Source organism: Calonectris borealis, chromosome 6 (assembly GCF_964195595.1).
Source record: "Calonectris borealis chromosome 6, bCalBor7.hap1.2, whole genome shotgun sequence".
NCBI classification, from domain to species: Eukaryota; Metazoa; Chordata; class Aves; order Procellariiformes; family Procellariidae; genus Calonectris; species Calonectris borealis.
Window position 1 is genome coordinate 6,188,170 of NC_134317.1, and position 22,405 is coordinate 6,210,574.

The 22,405-nt window shown below is 35.3% G+C and overlaps 1 protein-coding gene across 1 annotated transcript in view; it reads left to right on the forward strand.

The window, feature by feature from the left end:
* The window catches only part of LRP1B (LDL receptor related protein 1B), a 575,589-nt gene that overhangs the window by 337,357 nt on the left and 215,827 nt on the right, over positions 1-22,405 (forward strand). Inside the window, exons 25-30 of the mRNA XM_075152715.1 lie at positions 456-620; positions 1,537-1,781; positions 13,978-14,109; positions 15,321-15,548; positions 18,838-19,012; positions 19,308-19,402. Coding sequence (XP_075008816.1) covers positions 456-620; positions 1,537-1,781; positions 13,978-14,109; positions 15,321-15,548; positions 18,838-19,012; positions 19,308-19,402 — 1,040 coding nt within the window. The remainder of the gene's footprint in view (positions 1-455; positions 621-1,536; positions 1,782-13,977; positions 14,110-15,320; positions 15,549-18,837; positions 19,013-19,307; positions 19,403-22,405) is intronic.

The window sequence follows — 22,405 nt, forward strand, 5'->3', positions numbered from 1 at the left end:
CTCTAGTTTATCATGTTCCTTAATACCTGCTACCTCAAATTACCTTTCTTCCCTTTCTCCCCTCCCCATCCTCCTCATCTGTGGATTGCTTTCAAAGGCTCTCATTATCATTTTTTTAATGAGCTGGATTTCTAATTATAGAAGGAAGACAAGACAAGCTGTTACTTGTATTAACGGACATGAAAAAGGGAACGCTATTGAACTTCTAGTTTTTTAAAAACTTTTTGAGTTTCATAATTGCTCTAATGTTAATAATGAAATATTAACTACATGTTACCCTATTACTTCAAGGAATTTATATAGTTGCCCAAATTCATATATGTTTATTCCTTTCATTTAAAACACATGAATATTTGAACTTTTTTCCCAACTATTGTCTTATTGAACCATTCGAAATTATTCTGCATGCTTTAATATTTTCTTATATCTCTTTTCTTTCCTTTTCCTTTCACCAGAATTCTGTTTTGGACAGACTGGGATGCAAACTTTCCTCGCATTGAATCCGCTTCCATGAGCGGAGCGGAAAGAAAGATCATATATAAAGATATGGATACTGGAGCCTGGCCTAATGGCCTTACTGTAGATCACTTTGAAAAAAGAATAGTATGGACAGATGCCAGGTAAAGTGATAACAGTATTCTTATTATCTATTTATAAATCCTCATTTTTGCATACAAAAATATGAACTACATTGTAAGTGGAATGTAGTTATGTACATTTTGTACATAAAGAGTCTTCTGTGCAAATGTACAGTATGTACATGTCTTTAATTGCATTGCTATTTTACATAATTTCTTCATGGTCTGTACCAGCAGACCTTAATGGCCCTTACCAGGCTTCTCGGGGACCTCCCTCCAGACATCCTGCCCATGGTCCTAGGAGCCCATTTCAGCGCAGCCCTGGAGCTCGACCCCTGCCCAAGTGACACCACTGGAGCACCAGTCTCCAGCCCAGCCACAGCACTGCCTGGCAAGGGGCCCTGTTGGTCCTAACCCCAACCCACAGAGTGGCTTCCTGGTCTGACCCTGTGTCATGACCACAAACTTTTCTGGTGATTTGGACTCTTGGTTGAACCTGGCTGCCACCCGTGGGGCCTGCCCAGCTCACCTCGCTTGGGGGCAGTGGGGTGTGGCCCTGGACAGTGAAGTTTCTGCCCTGCCAGCTGTGGTATCATCCATGGCTCCTGGCTTCCTGTGCCTTAGAGAGCAGTCGCCCATTTGTCCTCCCTGACACTTACACATGGAAGACCCAAGCTATTTCACTATTTTTTCCATAAGTTCATCTGAATGGAAACTGATTTTCCTGCTGTATTTTCACAGCATGGAGGTAAATTTGAATTTACCAGTACTTCACATCCCTAGTTAAATTAATAATGTGAACTAAATCATCTCTGAAATTAATGATTGCGCTGTAAACATTTTTTGGTCTTACCAGTATGTCAGAGTAAGGTTTTTATACATTTTGCACCAATGTCACAATGGTTGTGTGATTTTTATTTTATTTTTATGTAATCTTAAATTTGGGGTTATCTTGTAGATCGGATGCCATTTATTCTGCATTATATGATGGAACCGGCATGATAGAGATTATACGGGGTCATGAATATCTTTCTCACCCTTTTGCTGTTTCTTTGTATGGGAGTGAAGTATATTGGACAGATTGGCGGACCAATACACTTGCAAAAGCCAATAAATGGACTGGCCAAAATGTCAGTGTAATACAAAAAACAAGTGCTCAGCCATTTGATCTTCAGATATATCATCCAAGTCGTCAACCACAAGGTGACTATTTATAGAATAATTAATTATGATTCCTGTGAGGGGGGGAAAAATTGTACAAATATCTGTATATGAATTTGCCTTGAACTGACAATTCGTAATTAAATGTCGTATTCAGCACTAGTGTTCCTTGGGTGATAATAGAATCTTTATTTGAACCAGAAGCTTCATGGGATCAGTGTCTGTGAATATTGCCCATTTAGACTCTTGTTCTTGATCTGTTGCAAATATAGTGCAGAACCACATTTATTTAAAAGGCTTCTAACTTACTTATTTTGTTAACTGGAGTAACTAGTCTGACAAAAGTTAACATAATAATGTTAGCTGTCTTTCTCTTGCTTCTCTCCAGAGGAAGATGAACTTTTCTGTGAAATAAACTGTGTATACAATTGTTAGTTGTAAATATTCACTTTGTGCTATACTTTGCCTTACTTTACTCATTCATTTGTCTCTCTCTGTTTTCTTCTCAGTCTTCTTGTTCACTCTTAGGACTGCGTAATTTATATTCCACCACTGCAGACAGCTGCTTTTGTACCTAAATAGCCTCAATTGGGTGTTGTCCGTAAACTGACGCTTTTCCAAAGCATATCCTATTCACTTAACAGCTTTTATTTTAAAGTAACATTTACAATTTTCAATTTCAAATTGACACAGTATGTCTTTCATGAGAGAATGAACTCAACCTGCTGGAGGCATGAGTTTGGAGTTTAAAACTTCAAGAAGCATCAAAACTTACTTTTGGTGTAGATAACAATCAAAACTGAAAGGAAGTTCACAGTATATGCATTAATTAAATAATAGGAAAATCTTTATTTCTTGATCCATTGTTTTGTAACTTTAACTTCCCATTTTCATCTGTATAAAGCTTACCTCTTCATGTGTGTATATTTCCATTTCAATTTTATACCAGCTTCTATAGTATAACATCTATTTATACCAGAGCACTGCTCTACAATTATGTGAGTGCATAGGCTTTGTTGTTAGATAGATAGTCCAACAGTAGTTGTGTATTTAGTAATCTTCAGCTACTATAACTTAAGATAAAACTATACTAATCTTGAAAATGAAAACTGACCAGATTTTATCTATCTGGTTTAATGATATATTCTATTTAATTCCTAACGAAAAATGCAGCAACCTGCTAAAACTTAGCTCCTGGAGACAGATTTACAATGTTTGTTGCATAGGTAAAAAGACTAATGATTTTCCTATAATTTCAGCTGAAGCTCTAAATGATTTTATCACTAAATAGTGAATCTCTCATTCAGATGGTAAATATTTAGTCAAGAAATTTAATTTATTGACTTCAGTGGTTGTACGTTCATGAGGACCAAGAAAGAAATCACAGAGTAGCTCATTAGTTGCACATCTAGTGTTTTTCTAGAGTATAACTATTTATTACTTCTCTGAGGATTATGAGGATTACAAATACAGGGATTTTATTTAACTGGTATAAAATTATTTTCCACTCTAAATTTTCTGGCTTCGGTTATGGCAATATATAGACTGTACCTAAGCATGTTGCTAATAACATAAGCGATATTAAAATCCAAATTAATTATAGAGGGACTTGGCACATTTTGCTGTGATTTCATCCTGATACCTACCTGTTGGTAGCACTAACTGCTACTGATCCAAACACATCTTCTGCCTTCCCTCATACGTCCTTTTTTCTCCAACTGCTGTCGAGTTGAGGATAGGTGAATCCAAGATATGTAGTAAAGTGCTGACAACTGGCAATATTCTTCTTCTTCCTAACAGTCATCTCCACTTCTACCATCATAAAAAAGAGAATTTTAATTGGGCTTTATAGTTCCTCTTTCTCTGAATTTTCAAAGGTTGAGCTCTTCAAAGTCCCTGTATCCCTGACTTGGGAATCATAAATGTTAATGGAAATAGTTGGAAAGTGTTGTTACATAGTCATTTACTAGGAGTCTTTGGACTTCTGAATCAGATGCTTGACTATTCAATGTGAAATAATGTGGATGAGGTGCTTAGCTGAAGTAGTAATGAAAGGATATGATAGGGTGCTGAGCAGAAGAAAACGGTCCTGATTAAACTTCAGTTATTTTGTTGGAAGTATACGTGGAGATCAGTTCTCTCAGTGGATCCCTGTGTAAAATGACGAACTAAATAAAGTGACATTTTTCAATACGACTATAGCTATGTTGATGTTCAAAATAAATTTAAAGTTACAAAACCAAATATAGGATAGGAAGACATTATGATATTGCTGACCATTTCAAAACCCATTCTTGGAAAGAGATACATTAGAGTATTGACTGAAAAGAGAACAGAGCTCAGAACCTCTCAACCACAGGTGAAATGCCAGCTTTCTCAAGATAATCCAACGCTCCAATATAACTTTCCTGTACGTGCGTCGCAAATCTTTTATTAGTTGTATCAGCCATCGGAGGGAAGAATTAAGTCTCTGTAGGCTTTTTTATATTTTTATATCAATAACTCATGGGTTACTTGTGAACAACAAAACAGATCATCCAGAATAGAACAAGTCATGATTACTGAATGAGGCGAGTTGCCCTCTTATTGATTATACATATGTTTAAGTTTACTCCAGCAACTATTCTTCTGCAGTGGTCTTACTGTCTCGTATCTCCCATAAGCTGTTCATTATTCCCTAGTAACTTCACCGTCTCTTAATTCTCCATCACCTGTCTTTGACTTTCTGTAGGTTATTTAGTGTAAATGGGCTTAATGCATAGCTACTATGTGAATATGAACTTAAAACATATACATTTGTACACATATATATACTTCACATATGCAAATATATATGTACATTTTTCGCCTTATTTTTATAGGTTTGAGTTCAACGTTACATTCTGACATGCTTGAGATACCACCAGGTGCATTATCTATTAGAATCATAGAATCATTAAGGTTGGAAAAGACCTCTAAGATCATCGAGTCCAACCATCAACCCAACACCACCATGCCCACTACACCATGTCCCTAAGCGCCTCATCTACACGTCTTTTAAATACTTCCAGGGATGGTGACGCAGCCACTTCCCTGGGCAGCCTGTTCCAAGGCCTGACCACTCTTTCAGGAAAGAAATTTCTCCTAATGTCCAATCTAAACCTCCCTTGGCACAACTTGAGGCCATTTCCTCTCGTCCTATCGCTTGTTACTTGGCAGAAGAGACCAACCCCCACCTCGCTACAACCTCCTTTCAGGTAGTTGTAGAGCGCGATGAGGTCTCCCCTCAGCCTCCTCTTGTCCGGGCTAAACAGTCCCAGTTCCCTCAGCCGCTCCCCATCAGACTTGTGCTCCAGGCCCTTCACCAGCTTCGTTGCCCTTCTCTGGACACGCTCCAGCACCTCCATGTCCTTCTTGTAGTGAGGGGCCCAAAACTGAACACAGGATTCGAGGTGCGGCCTCACCAGTGCCCAGTACAGGGGCACGATCACCTCCCTGCTGCTGCTGGCCACACTATTTCTGATACAGGCCAGGATGCCGTTGGCCTTCTTGGCCACCTGGGCACACTGCTGGCTCATGTTCAGCCGTCTGTCAACCAGCACCCCCAGGTCCTTTTCCTCTGGGCAGCTTTCCAGCCACTCTTCCCCAAGCCTGTAGCATTGCCTGGGTTGTTGTGGCCGAAGTGCAGGACCTGGCACCTAATTAGTAAATTAAGTTCTGTTATAGGACACATCTGGGCCATATCTAGCTATAGAAGCTCTTGGGATGTGCTCTGGAAAATACCGATGCTGAAAAAAGAATTTTTATTGTGAGATATAACAAAGGACTGTGACATAATTTGTATGTAAATAGAGGAAAGTAAAAAATACTAGTGGAGGATGACCACCAATTAGTTATAGAATATTCCATGATCTCTGGATAAATTTCAACTCTTTTGCCAAAAGGTTGATGGTAATAGAAACTACTTTAAAATTTGTATCACGTATACTTGGTTTTTTTCCATATTGAGAAATGATATTTTGTTTTTCTTCTCACCAGGGTTTGTAGTGCTCAGTAAGCTATTCAGACTTTTATGTTAGTAGGTTCTGAGCAATCTTTACTTGAAAACATTAAATTCTGACAATTTTGTATGGCTTTGTAAATGTCTTAGAACCCAATTCTGTATTAGTTGTACATAGAAGAGTACGGATATAGCTCTAATGTAAATGACTACCAGCAAGTAAAATTCTCCCTGCACACTAGTTGTCAAAAGATTTGAAGAATGCTCTCTAATAGCATGCATTGAAAAGCAATGAATACAACTCACTGTTAGTTCGTGAGTCTAAGCATGATGACAACTGTGATAAGGACTCGCAGTGAACAACTCCTAATCTATCTTGCAATATGTGAAATATGCTGTTAGGATACATTTTTCTGATGGTTTTATTTTAAAATAATAATGAACTTACAGTAAAGAAGAATGTTACTGTTTTTCAGTGGATGTCAAGTTCCTTGGGCTTTACTCCTTTTTGAAATAAGCCTCTTACAAAAATTTACTTTTTAGGTCAGGGTACTGTTCTAATAAAGCTGTTTGACTTCTGGGCAAAAGAGTATGTATGCCCAGGATCTTAAAATATGGGGGGAGTAAATATGCATCTCTGCACACCTCTTTCAAGTAATGGTTTTTGCTATTTTTTATAATTAGTCACTTCCTGTACTTTGGGATTTGAGGAACTGTGTTCTTTATTTGATGTTTTCACAGTAGCAGTAGAGTTCCCATTAGCCATTTCTTGCTGTCAGAAAAAAAACTATTTTCTGTTTGGGCTGGGGCCAGGCAAGGTCTTTAGAAAGAGACTATAGCCTAGGGAGACATCAGTCAGTATTCCATAGTCACAGATACCTTGGCCTCGAGGCAAGGTATAAGCTGTAGAAGAGCTTTCAGCAGTTATTTGCCTGAATCAAGAAGTTCAAATATTAGGTTGTGTAATTGCAGCTTTTATTTTATGATGTAGAAAACACCAGATTCTGATTTATGATTGGCCTTCTGGGTTTGCTCTAAATTATTCTCTTTCAATGGAAGCAATTTCTTTCTACAAATCTCCAATACCTAGCTTTAGTGGAGCTAGAGAAAAATGGTGCTACCATGCGATTACTTCTTAATTTTTCTTTTGAATTTGTAGCAATTTTGCAATAAATGAAACAAGATAGCATGCAGTTTAGAATCCCAAGATAAAATTAACGGTAGATTTACACTGCAAAATGTCAGTATAAATATAGCACTGAAGGACAAACATTTTCTAGTCTCAGCTCCATAGGTATATACACCTGGGTCACTATGTAGGTGAAAGGTTATTAGCTTTTAAAATATTTCATGCAACTTATTTTGTTTGAAATAAAGTAGAGCAGAGCTAAATAAATTCCTGTAGCCTAAAGCAACAGTATTTCAGTTAATCTAGGACAGATACTAATTTAAGGTAGAGAAGTTGTAGCGAGATATTTGTATGGGTGAAAGGTTCATCTGTTAGTAAACCACAGTGGATTGTGGAAGGCTTCATGGTCTAATGAAGAATGATGTCACATCTCAGGAATATGAGTTTGAGACCTACTCGTCTTCACAGAATCAAAGCTGTGTGTCAGGAATGCTATTAACACAGCAAACAGGCTTTCTAGGAAGAATATTTTCTCAACTACCATTACATTTTAAAAATCCACTTGCTGCAAAGAACAAGGTCTTCTGTTTTAGGCACAAGAAGTTGTACTTGTACCATGAGGTGTACTACTGAGGATAGTGATGAGAGGAGTAAATATAGTGCATTGGAAGGATCACAGCTTGAAAACAGAAAGCTGTGAATTCCTCGCACATTCCCCAGCTTTTTGCATTTCTCAAGGGTATTACCTTGAATTAAAAAAAAAAAAAAAAAGGCATGGCTGTGACGTTATTTTTCTTTTTGCAGATTGAATTTTTATAGACTAAAAATCAGGACAAGCAGTATAATAACTGCTGAATATAAAGTATATTGGTACCACTGGGCTCTTTTGTAATTAAAACATGGAAAACATTTAACTTCATAGCACTGTTTTGTTACAATATTCTGTTGAGGGCTGGATTGCCAGCTATTTAAAATAAATAACTTTTTACAGAAATGTAGCTTAAGATGCACATGAGCAAAGTTTTGGCTATTTTATTTTGGGGAGATTTTAAAAATTTTGTTAGTTTGAGATTTTACCACAACCTTCTTGTGTACATTATTTTTACTTCAAAACCGGCAGCAAGATTGGTGCATGTATCATGCAAAATATACACAATCTTTCTGAACTTTAAATTGGATTCCTTTGTGCCTTATGAAAGTTCCATTTTTGTTTTAGGAATTATAAAAGTAGTCTTCCCTAACTTTGTCTGAACTCAGCATCCTCTCTTTGACAATGGCTGATCAGTGCCTACAGGAAAGTATGGACCTGGGGGAAGATAACAGCAATGCTCCTCCCATGTAGCCTGTCAGCTTCCAGTAACCTGTAACTCAGTGATTTTTTGAACCTAAAATGGTATCTTTGTGCTTCAAAGGCTTTAAAGCCTTTGACTGATTCTTCTTGCATGAACTTTTCTAGTTGACTTTTGAACTGACACAAGCTCTCGATGTCTACAACTTTTTGGGCAGATGGCTCTAACTATGCACTGTGTGAGAGAGGACCTTGTCTTGCGTGTTTTGACCGTAATACTTGATAATTCTGTTCAGCGTGTCCTAGCTCTTGTAATAAGAGGGGTATTGGACAGCCATTTCATAAGTATAAATACAATCTGCTGCTTCAGAAAAGGATCTTTTAGGTATGGATGCTATTTCAGTGCTCATCCTCATGTATGTAACTTGAAATTGTTTTTTTCCTTGTTTATTATTATATACATACTGAATTTTATCAGACGTTTTTTCTCATTCGCTCTGTCGTGTAACTCTTGTGTAGCTTTTCACACTTGGATTTAATTTAATCCTTTTATCGCTTTTTTGTTACTTACTTTAACAGTAAATTTCTGATTTTTTGGAAGTTTCCTATAAAGCATAGCACCCACTCCTAAAAGTACTGTTGGCTTTGGCCTTTCCACATGATAACACCCTAGCATTGCAACATTTGTTATGCTTTTACATCTGCGTTTCTTATCTGCCTAGTATGTCAGTATGCTTTTTTAAGGTCAGTCATTCCAGGCAGTCCCTTCTTAGTTTTGGACTTATATCATTAATTATGTTTTTCTCTGTTTGCTTTTTTTTCAGTATGTTTTCATCTCAAACTGTACACTGGGGGGGTGGGAAACAGTGAGATTCATTAACAAGAGCTTCAGAATTACCATAAAGCTATCATACCGTATACAATAGAGTATCATGAAGAAATGTGTTAACTTTGAGCTAATAATATTCTTGTTTATTTTGTTTCATGGTGAATATGTAAATTTTTGTTAGATGGTATGCTGACTAATTCTTCAAGTGAGTGATTAAAATTTGAAGTAAAAATAGTGAATATAGGAAATAAATATGTATTTTAGAACTAATGCATTCTCTGATCAGTCCTAAGTTGCAAATTCCAAAGATTAATGCTAAAATAATCAGATATAATCAGGTGGTATAAAGATTTTAACTTGACCGAGTACAGCAGAAGGATCTTTGGCCCTATGAAAAGCAACACTACAGAAAGTATTGACAGTGGACAGAGGATTAGCTCTATAACTGGTTTTAAATATGAGAGGGAATAGATTGTCAGCAATTTAAAAGTATCCTTTTGATGTAACTGTAGCGCATATATCTGAAGGTGTAGGCAGAATTTAATCATGTTGTTGTTGCAGATGAGTGATTTAGATGGCTTAAAGAATCACCATCAAAGGTATTAGCAAAAAGTAGTTTTAATAGGAATTTATAAAAGTGTGACTTAACGAAGTTCTATGGCAAGGTTCACTCTATCAATTACTACATGAATGAAACATACAAAGGAAAAATCGAGTTAGAATTGAGCTAGAATGATATATACGGAGACCAAAGACACAAAAGGCTAAGGGAGACCCTCCCATTGAGTCACGAGGTTCAGAGAAGACCCCCTTGTTTTCTAAGCTCCTGATGGAGCTTAGGTGCGGCTAAGGTGCGGTCCCAGACTTGGTCAGTGGTTTATGTCTAAGGGATTATGTGTCTAGTAACAGTCTAAGGTTCATTCACAGTTTTAAGGTGGATCACAAGATTTTAGCAATACTTAATCATTGACTAATTTAACATTTACAAAGTGAGTCAATAGAATTTACTACAATCACAGGAGTGACTTAATTACAGATTTGAGATGGCAATATTTATACTATACTTGCTACCGGGTACCTAAATCAATTCATGCACGCACACAAAGACAAAAATATGTAAATGTACAAAGGTATACCTGTTAAAAATTCTGCTCGAGTTCAGTGAAATATTCACTGTAAATGTCTTGGCATTTCTCAACGGGCAAAGGTTGAGCCTCAGGAAGTGAAGGGTTTCGGCCCAAGTCCCGTCATCACCTTCTGGTGATGGTCCTCTGAACTTTGCAAACTGGAGAGTTTGCAAGCTCTGAGAGGCGTCCCACTCAGAAGGAGATGCTGATCGCAGCCCGCAGCGGTCCAGGAGAACTCAAAGAGCCTCACTTAGGACCACCGTTTATAGGGTTGCAAGATGATTGGCTTTAGTCATCAGTAAATTTTCATCCTGGCCGCAATCCGCGTTGGTAATTACTAGAATTCTCAAGATTCCAGTAACAATGGTACTGTTCCACTCGAGCTACAATCCAGGTAAGGAATGTTCCAAGGCTGTCAGGGGATGACGAATTATTCCCGCTCTCATTCCCCACCTTGGCCAGGCAACAGGAATTCCTGGTATGGTCAGTGCCGCTCCCCACCTTAGCCATGTTCCTGGTACTGTCAAGGGACACTTAACCGCCCAACTCATTACACAAAGGCCAAAGCATAATGGGAATTACTGAGATCGTAGAATGGCGCAGGGGAGGGGGGAAAATGCACCACCACAGTTGTGCACCGTTAAAGTATAAGATTAAAATTTTGCCTCGCGAAAATCTGATGCCAAGAAGGGACAGGTTCAATATGAAGCTAATATGGAGGATAAGTTTGTCCATAGTGAATGCATATTCAGAGGTTGTCAGAGTACCTGTTCATTTGTCAACTGGTGATAGAATGTCTGAGGGTTTTTTAAGGGTTACTGGTCAAGAAAAATAAACATTTTGTTTAAATAATGTTTTACAGAGCAGAAGAAGAAATACGATGACAAAGAGTGACATGTATATCTGTGCGCAGTACTGTAAGATAAATAGATTGACAAACAATCAGCAGTGGAAATCGATTAAATAATTCAAAAGGCTGGCCAGTTGGTGAAAATGCCAGTTTTGTGGGTTGCCGTGATCAAAAGGAAAATAGATTGGTGGAAATGATTAGGAAAGGAATAAAGAACCACAGATAGTGAACTGTGATGCTATATAAATCCATATCACTCCCATATCTTGAATACTGTGTACAGATCATATAAAAGATACTGAGAAAGCTTGACAGGCTGATCAAGAGTGTGGGAAAGGTTTTTGTATGAGGACAGGTAAGCTGATGCTTCTTGAAATACAACTTATAGACAGGCTTCTGTATGATGGCAGTCTGTGAAATCATAAATGGCATGGCAAAGGTGAATAAGGAATGGTTGTGTGGTTATTCACAATAGAAATAGAAGAAAGTATTAGAACTAGCACAAGGAAATAAAAGAACCAAATTTTTGAGAGTAAAAACAATAGCATACCTATTTGCCTTCAAGAGAATTAGTTTTTATTAGAAAGTAAAGAATGGGCTTAGCTGTTATTCAGTGAAAGCAGTATGAATATGGAAGGAATATATATATATATATATGTACTGGTATAAGTAATTTTTAGATTATGGTAGTTTACTCCTCCAATTGTGCATGCATGTGGAAACAAATACGTCTGCTTTATACTGCTTCTTTTTCCACCAATTTTGTATTCCGTGATATATGAAATGAATTGTGATGTGGACAGGTAGTACACAAATTGTACTGTCTCCTCTTTGTTGATGCTCATGCACACTTTAACCACAACTCTTTCTTTAACATGATCATTAACCAGTCTGCCTTTTATTTTTTTCTTCTCTATGTTCTTCTATTTGAATCCCATACTCAAATAGCAACTTTGGTAGAGAAGAACGTAATGCACTACTTGCATAGAAAGACAAGATGGCAATTATTATTCTTAGGCCCTAAGTAGATCCTTGCCACAGATGGTTGTATGTATATAAAGAAATTGAGGTTCCACTGAAATTACTGCTTTGTATTGGCAAATAAATTAAAGGAAATGCTGTTTTACAAAACATATTACTAAATTTTAAATCTCACAGCAGCAGTGTTAAGAATGTGAAAAAATGCAGGAGGTTGAATCACTAGATGATCTCCTGAGATTCCTTGCAACCTAAATGATTCTATGATCTCCTTCCCAATATTGTCAAAACCCTAAATTATGTTTCATTTTTGATGTCTAGTTCATAGTTATATTTACTAATATTAATAGTCCATTAATAATTGATTCTTATCCTGAAGGTCTCCTGGAACCTTCTTAACTTCAGTCTCTTTTCCTCAGCTTCACATTTTTTATCTTCCACATGAAGTTGTGAACTTATTAAAAGAGATCACCCCAAATTTTTTCACATTTTTACTACAAATAAAAGAAAAGTGATGATGTTAAATAAACATTTCTCTATTCTAATTTTTGGGAAAGGCAGCATCAAATATGGTCATCACATAAGGATAATAAGGTATTTACATTCCATTAGCAAAGAATATATTAGTTCATTAACCAAGAATAAATATTTTTAAGCTTATTGGCCCACCTGACTTTTTGTCAGAGGTTTAAAAGAGCTGACAGAGAGGATATGGGATAGTTCTTTTTAATAAACCTTGGAATATCAGGAGAAACTGCAAAGGCTGGGAGAGTGCTGAGTGGCCTCCAGTGCTGCCAGTGTTTGAAAAGGGCAAATGAGATGACTTTACAGAAAACTGTTAAAGCCTGTGATTTTTTGATAGAATGATGGAAGATGCGGGATAGAATTTCATCAACCTGTTTATCCAAGGTTTTGAAAGTTTCATTCTTCCTGTAGTACTGGTTGGACAAGTAAGTAGTTAAAGGATTCAGGAGTTGATGGATAAATTTAAGGAAGCATGCATTGATGAAAAAGAAACGGTTCAATGAAGCAAACCTTGAGTTTGTCTTCAAATTTTAGTGCTTAAGCTTGAGCTGAATTTATTTCACGAAGAAATTCATACATCAGATTTCTCTAGTTATCTAATTACTTATATTGCAGGCTAGCACAGTGTTGGAAGAATATATTATAAACTAATTGATTTTGTTAATTTTAAGCTTGTCTTTATGAGTCAGTCATTCCCACTTGCCTTTTCATTACTGTTAGTTTTCTAAGGTTTTTTTAGTAAATGGAAAATTCGCCATTAGTTTCTGTTTATGCTTGGAATGTCTCTTCAGGAGTGCTCTGGAACTGTGCGAGTATAATAATGAATGAAGATAATAAGAATAGTTTCTAGGTTTTATAAGACTTAAGAAGTCTTCTCCGGTCAGTTTGCTTTCTGCTCTTTAAAGCAATTTTAGCGCATCTTGTTGAATCAGTGAACTATAGGAAGCTACTTGATGAAAAAAGCTACACTTAGAAGACGTTTTTCTTTGAGAAAAGTAGAAATACTTTGGCATTTTTTTTTAATTATCTTTGCATGTTAAATTTCCAACTAATATTCTAGTAGGTAGATCAAATTGAGAGGGAACATTGAATTTGCCAAAATTCATTGTATATCTAAGCTTTGACTCTTCACAAAATGAAATTTGTTGTTCAGGCTCCTCATCATATTAACATTTTGTTATGCCATGTGTTCTGGTTAGGATTGTACAATTCTTCACATTTAAATGTTACAAATAGACTGCAAAATTAATATCTCACTGGGAAGAACTTTATCCATTGGCTTCATGAAGTTACAATGATAAATTTTGTGGCTTTACTAACAAAAAAAAAATATAAAAAATATATCCTTGGACAAGAGTTGAAACTTAGCCTAGAAAAAGTGATTAGAGTACACGCTTAGTGAATCAATGAGGCTGGGTTTGTCTTCAAACAGAATTTTCACCACTTTCTCACCAGTGTAGCTTATGCTAGTTTGACAAACCTTAGTTCCAAAAGGTGTTTTTATATTTTGTGTATTTCATTATTCAATTTTAGCTTCCAATCCATGTGCTGCTAATGAGGGCAGAGGTCCGTGTTCTCACATGTGTCTGATCAGTCACAACAGAAGTGCTGCATGTGCCTGTCCGCATCTGATGAAACTGTCTTTAGACAAGAAAACATGTTACGGTAAGCTTTCCTCCCAAAGCCTGACAACTGTATTGATTTTAGGATTTTGAACTGTACAAATTAAAATACATAATCTTAAAAACAATCTCTACAGTGCATTTTAATGATATATTTTAAAGGGACTTCTACTTTTTGGGAATTGATAACTTATTCTAATATATGATGTGTGTGGAGCTTTGATATTTATTACCACAGCCATTTTTACTGTTGCTTATGTGTATGATGTGTTAGTAAAATTTATCTCTGCAAAGCAGAAAGATTTATGCTGTAAAGTGTGTCACCAGAAAATGATAAGTCAGGTAAGCTGAATAACAAAAAGGTATTTAATAGCTTAAATCTCTACCTGTTCTTCTGAAGTTGTCTTAGTTTCATTTTCAATGATTAAGAAAATAAAATGAAGAGCATTAGACGTACAGCGTTGCAGGGGATTTTTATAAAAAAATTACAATAAACACTTTTAAGCTATAAAAGCCCTCAAAATGTCAAATAATTGTGTCTGTTATCTGTAAAACCTTGTACTACGTTACTCTTTTCAGTGTTGATTAATAATGTTTAGGAAATAAAAAAAAAAAAATTTCTCATATCAAGGATATTGCGGGAAAAAGTTACCTTTATGGTTCTTTCACAGACGTTTGCTCCAATACTTTAGACTTTTGAGATTAAAAATACAGAGTTCTGTTTTGCCTTTAATGCATCACCCTTTTTCATTAGTGGATGTCTAAATTAGAACAACCAATGTGTTCTTTTTCTTCCACCTGTTTACCTTTCACTGCTTACACATACATTGGGGAATTCCTCATGAGTTTTGTTGTTTGCAAAATTTCCCTGTTACATTGATACTATGTTCCCCTGAGATACCAAATGTTAATATCTATTATGAAGTGCAAATGAAACAGGGTTTTTTTTTATTTGGGGTAAAATTTTTATCATTTAACTTTTTTTCTTAGACTTGCACTAGACCATACTGATTTAGTGGTGTAGTAACTTCTTGTCCAGTGTCCAGAATTAATATATTTTTCTTGTGATTTTTATGCTCTGTAACATACTTTATTTTTCAAGTGTCACCAGGCTGCAGGTTTTCTGGAGATGTTAAATCATTTCATATAAACTTTATTTCCACATTTGTAAAGTGATCTCAAATGAATGACTTTAACTTCTGTTACCAATGTTGTGAAGAGGATGAGGAGTGATGTTTTCCTTTTTTCTAACAGAAAGGAAGAAATTTCTTCTTTATGCAAGGCGTTCAGAAATAAGAGGGGTAGACATAGAAAACCCATACTTCAACTTCATCACAGCCTTCACTGTTCCCGACATTGATGATGTGACGGTCATAGATTTTGATGCTGTTGAGGAACGCTTATACTGGACTGATGTGAAAACACAGACCATCAAGCGTGCCTTCATTAATGGGACTGGCTTAGAAACCATTATTTCAAGAGGTAAATAGCATAACATCGAAGTAAAAATAATTCATTGTAAGTAAATGTGTGTTATAAGTATGCTAAAGTATGACTGTGCAAGTTCTTGTTAGGTATACCTTTCACTGGTATCGGATAATTGATCTAAACAATAAGCATGCACAATTTTGTTTAGGATTCTAGTTCATTTTATTAATTCATAATTCATTTTTATTTAAATAAATTGGGGTGTAATTATAACATTGCTTTTATACAAAATCGAAATGTGTAGTAAACAATGGAAATAATGTCTGCTGGGGAAGGTAGAAAGAATAAAGATGAAAAACAGAAAAATAGCAGCACCCTGACATAGCTTTGCATTGAAGAATGTCACGTAGATTTCCGATGTCTTTTGGCTATCTGTGCTGACCTAGTGAAGAAATTAGCTCCAGCAAAGCTATTTTTTCTTTCCAGTCCATGTAGATCTTTCGACTTTGTCACCATTGGTAAAATACACAATATGATAGCTTTGTAATTTTGGTGACGCTGTTATGCATTTACCTGTTGTCGTCTTGCAATATGTGTCATGTTCAAACTGATTGCCGTCAGGGTGTTTGCAGTACTTGAATGCCATGATGAAGTGGAGTCTTTTGATTCTGTGTCTTTGAATCCTGTATACGTTTGTTCTGTCATTGCTGCTTCAGTTACCTAAAATACTACAATTCAGGTTTTCCTTTTTACTGAGCTTTTTCATTATAGGTAGGTTACTTACAGCAATAAAAGGAAACTTAAAATATTGCAAATGGAAAAGCATGACTGGCAGTTTTTTCTGCAGTAAACACCTTCATTGTTCTGACACTTTTGCTCTGTAGTTTGAATACAGAAACTTAATGGATTGTAAAGTCTATACCTGATTCCTTCAACTCTGTCAGTAGCTCTGGTATTAAAGTGATACCATTTGTTGTCCTTCCTGGTGGTGTGTGTGTGTTTGGTTTTTTTTCCAACCACTGTCAATTCCTCTCCTGGCAGCACATGGTGTTCTTTTATTTTGTAATACACCTACCTGCTTGAAAATAGGAAAACTGTTTGACAGGGTCTATCTGGAGGCAAATTTTGCAGACTCTGGTTCCTCAACAGTTAAATGTATGTTTGAAGGGGAAGAGGAGAAAAGAAAGAACTCGCTTCTGTAACATCAGACCATTTTTGATTGTGAGAACAAATTTTTAAAAAACAATAACACTTCTTTTGTTGATTATTTGGGGACTTCAGAAAATTAATTAAAGCTCTGGTGTTGCTTTAGAAGAAATTTGTTCTGTATTAGCATATTTTGGGAAATCATTGGAAAAATATGGCAATATCCCCTCTTGACTATGTAGATTGATGAATTTATTTATTTTGTGTGGGTATCTTTATTTTTCCCCTGCTATCTTAGGCAACTTTATTAACAATTGGAGACGTTTTTCAGTACCAGTAACGAGAACAAGGTTTAGAGTGCCTCTTAGAGCTCTTCTTTACAACATGAATTCAGGTGCCCAAAAGAGTAGTTGTTTTTTAAACGGTCGTAGAATAAAAACATTGTTTACTATATAAAATGTATAGTGAAAAATCACAAAACTTGTCAAGAAACTTAATGAAACCTAAAGAAACATACTATGTGTGAGTGTTTCTGTTTATCAGCATTCTTTCATATTCATTTTATTATGGTAGCTTCTGTGGTGGAGGTTTTTGGGGGTTTTTTATGCCATATAAAATTTGCAAAATTACTGTGTTCTGACACATTAAAACATTATAAAGACTACTTATTATATGTAAATGATCTCATTTGCTTACAGTTATATTTTTATACTTCTTATAAGAACATAAGAAGCTTTGTAAGCCCATACTAGTGGGATTCTCGTGGGATGAAGTCTTATGCCAATGTCACAAAGATGCCAAAGTCATACTTTAATCTTTTTAAGAGTATGAAATGCTTGTTTTCTAGTTCCTCCAACCAAAAAACCCAAAAAAGGCAGGGGAACAGTTTAAAATGGATCAAGGCTGTGTGTTTGGTGTCCTTTGTCGTATTTTCTAAGCTGGCAAACTTCCTAATGCCCAATCACCGTTTGACCTTATGTATATGCAAGCCAGTCCACAGCCACATCCATGTTAGTTTGTCAATGACAATAATTCTGTCAGTGGAAGTAATCACATTAAGTTGACAAAGAGATAGTGTACAAACTATGAACTATAATGAAATCATTAAATCACCCTTGGCCTGCTTCCTCATCTACAGAGATGCTGGCCAATATGAACCATTGCTATGCCAAGGCAGAGTGGCATGTTGGTATCTAGATCTTGGGCAGCATTTAAGGCAGGTATTAACATATATTAACTTTTTTTTAATCAATATCTTGCTAACGAAGACTATCACATACAACAACACTTTTGAAGCTACCAAATTAATCAGATCTTATTCATATTTTGCTACCTCAGGTAATACTGGTGGTATGGTTTAACCCCATCCGGCATCTAAGCACCACACAGCCACTCGCTTACTCCCTACAGTGGGATGGGGAAGAGAATCAAAAGGGTAAAAGTGAGAAAACTCGTGGGTTGAGGTAAAGACAGTTTGATGGGAAAAGCAAAAACTGCATGCACAAGCAAAGCAAAATAAAGAATTCATTCACTACTTCCCATCGGCTGACGGATGTTTAGCCACTTCCAGGAAAGCAGAGGAGTAAATTGGAGTCTTCAAAGTCTTCAGAAATAAAACCAAAAAACTTCTTCAGTGATGTAGCTACTTACCTACTTGTGTGCTATAGAACTATGCTATAAACCAGTGGTTTTAATTCAGATATTCTGTAGTGAGCCTTCCTGGTACTAAAAAAGGAAGTAGGCTTTTAAACTTCAGCACAGTTTCATCTTCCTAGTGGAGGCTAGCTCATTCTACATCATTGTCTCTTAAAAAAAAAAAAAACCACAAAACCCCATAGTTTTTAATAGTGCACTGAGTACTAAATGCTTTCTTAAGTAGAAAAATACACTGCAAAAATTCAGCGTCTGTCTGATTATTATTTTTGGACAATAGGTTTTATACTAATTTTTAAAGAAATATTTATGGAGGATTTCTCAAATCTTCAGTGCAATTTCCATGTTCTTATTGCAAGTGTATCAAGCCCAAGAAGAAAAATAATGATTATTAATTCTTGGCAACTAGTTTATAAATACATTTGAACAGAAAATCGCATAATATTGTTAACAAACTGTAGAATAATTTGGTTTTTTTTTTCCTCCAAGACTGAGAATAATTGAGAAAGAAAATCAAAAGAACAACTGCTTTCACTTTTTGCAGATATTCAGAGTATCAGAGGTCTTGCAGTGGATTGGATATCACGTAACTTATATTGGATTAGCTCAGAATTTGATGAAACACAAATTAATGTGGCACATTTAGACGGTTCCTTGAAAACCTCAATCATCCATGGAATCGATAAACCCCAGTGTCTTGCAGTTCATCCAGTAAAAGGGTAAGATATCTGTAATTTTAATAAATAAACTACGGTAAAGCTCATCAGAAGATTTTTTCTTTGTTCAGTTTTTGAGTTTGCTCATTCTGTTTTCTTTCAAACTTAAAGTAAATGTATGCTGAGAATTTCTTAACTGAATACTGCTTGTCTACCAAAGCTTACTGTTGATTAAATCATGTAATCATTAGTTGCATATTTTGCCAGCTTCTAAACTTATGAATCTTTTCACTACTGATGCATTAAAAATACTGTGTACACAAAGCAACATTATAAATGTGTTCATTTTCTTCTTCAGTAAGCTCTACTGGACGGATGGTAACACAATTAACATGGCAAACATGGATGGCAGCAACAGCAAAATACTCTTTCAGAATCAAAAAGATCCTGTTGGTAAGTACCTTTTTTCCTGTTCCTTTTGTATTTGATAGTGCTTTATTATGGACATTATCTTGAAATGCTATTTAAGTATACCATGATGTTTTTCATACACTATATAAAAGTGATAAGAACAGGCATAAAGACATGAAAAACACTGATGTACTTTTGTATTTCACAATTTAAGATCTTTTTGGCCCATTCTAATTGAAATCTACTGTAGTGGGTTAAGTATAGTATTATTAACTTCTAGGATTACACAACTACAGTTGTGTAGGCTGAAGGTGAAGGAGAACCCATCTGTATCTCTCAATCTTTAGATCATGGGTAAAAAAATGTAGACAGCAGAGGTTTAATAAGGTATGGATATATGTGAGAGGATACTTTGACTAGAAATTTAGAATCTTCCTCACCAGAATCCCAGCTGTATGATCAAAAGATAATTTGGCTCTTAACTTTTCACATACAGAAAAGAGCAACAGTTGAAACATACATTTCATATAATGATTTAACCTCAGTTTTAGTATTTGAGAATTAATATAATATTGATGATAAATTATGGCACTTTCTGGAAAAAAAAACAGCTCTCTCTATATGTACTATTTATTTATTTTTGGTTCAGGTCTCTTTCTTTTTGTAATTTCATTTTTTGGGAGTTAAAGTGGTTGTGTCAATTGTTGTTGCCTTATTAATGGCCCATCAATAAAGTGATTACCTTTTAAAGCATTTTTTGGGTTTTCAAACTGAATGCGTTAAGCAAGCAAAAGCAAAAATGACTTAAACATTTCAATAGATTTGACATTAGAGGAACATGACATGCATTTTAGACCCTAAATTCAAAGAATTTTATAGAAATTATTTGGTAACTTATTGTTGATTTTATTTTCTATCTGTCCACTTGAAGAGACAGTTATCTGTTTATCTGGAGAAAAAAGAGTGGTAAACCCACTGATTTTAAAGTTAAGCATAAACGCATTTAATAATATTAGGACAATATTAAGAAATAAGGCTGTGTGCAACATTTTGCACTGAATATCATGTGGTCGTAGGTCACAAGGTCCTAAATTGCAGTCCTTAAGGTTTCTGTCATTGAGTTTGTTCTAAGTAGCAGTAAAGCCACTGACCAAATACATGGTAGAATGGTACGTACTCCTTTTTTTTTTTTCTGTAAGTATATCTACTGTTGAAGTCTGTATATGCAAATCCATGTGAGTTTTGAGAAGCTTTTCTTCGTGGACATGTACAGTCCCACTGGTATCAGATGGACTATTCATGCAGTTAAACATTCCTGTAAGCCTTGTAGGAATGAGGATTGTGACATGATTTTTTTACTTCACCATAGAACTGCAAGTGAGACAATTTGTTTTCTTTCTGTAGTTTTGGATTAATTTTTAACACCTTTGAGATCTTAGAAGAATTACTTGAAAAAGGTTATATTCCAGATTGAAGGTTCTTATTGCATAATAATGAGACCTATTGCATAATAAAGAGACCATGGACATTTAATTGTTTTTCCCTTCTTCCTGGCAGTCTGAAAGTGTGCTAAATCCTAAAGTATGTAAAGAGTGTAGATATATGTATGTGTATGTATGTAAAGGGAAAATAAAGCTTGCGCCTGTCTATGGCTGAAAAACTTTTTTATTGGTAGACATCTTGGCTCAGTTTTATTGTCAGGGTGGACATGAAAACAGATTCTGTTGCATGTCTAAGGAAAAATTATCCGATACACTATAGATGAAACAAGTATTAAATTTCCAATATCAAACTCTAAATTCACATATATGCAAAATGTCTGTTTTAATGGTTTAAATTATTCTTACCATTAACATAAGAAATTCTCATGCTAAGAACAAGAAAACACCCCTGAATAGCCAGAGAGTAGCAGTCTTAAAAACTTAATTTAATATTTCATTTCTAACTGCGAAACTTTCTTTCTTTATAAGTGAAACTCTAGTTCATGCAGTGCTAATTTTGAGTATTTGGGAAGCAAAGTGAATGATCTAATAAGTAAGTTCACAGGTGGATTATTGAAAAAGACAAATATATGACTTATTAGAGTTGGATGTCCTGATAATTGATGGGGTTTTTAGTTTTCTTGAGACATAATTTCAGAATTTGAAGAATGAGGGAGTTTTCCAATCTGTGACCTGAAGTATGCGGATGGATTTTTTTCTCAGTTTGATTTCTATCAAAAGAAGGAGATTATTTCAATTAAAATATTTTGTATTAACATCAAGAGTATGTATATGGAGATTTTGGAAACTGGTAATCTTAGGATGACAGATTTTCTCTTATTTTTATCTTAACTAGTACATACTAGATATGACTTGCTAGTTCATTTTGCAGTTCTAAAAGGCTCAAATACTGACATGTATAAATCGGTTAAAAAAGGAACTAGCTACTGGAGTTCCATTAAATTGCATTCTTAGGGATTCAGAATTAGTGCTTAATTTGACTTTTATACTTTGTGAGGCAGATCATTTGATCGTTGGTGTCTTGAACTTATTTTCAGTTAAGCAGTTGTTTGTTATAAAACTAAAAATACAAACCATGCATCCATTGGATTTTTAAGGAAAAAGGTATTATTAAATTGTAGAGTATTGTATTCTTAGTAAGTTTTGAAATAGCTTGGATAAATAACCTTTAAAAACGTCCTGGATCACTCTCTCAGCTATATTCAAAGGACTCCATACTTATAGGTTGGGAGAAGGGGTCTTGTTGCGTTTGTTTTTTGGGGGGTTTTGTGTTTTTTTGAAAAATAGAGTTCAATCCTTTCTTTTAAACAAACTTAGAGTTTCCATTTTGCTCATGATTATAGTACAGCCCTATTTGCTGTTTTAGCTCTTGTTTCATTTTCTTGGCTGACTTTCTACTTGAATATCCCTTGCTAATTTGTTCTTTCCTTTGAATATATAGTATAGTCTGCAAACAAAATTGTTGCAGATGTGAACCAAAAATCTTCTTGACACTAGCTCTTGAAATTTTATCTTAAATTTATTTTGTTTGTTCAAAAAAAAG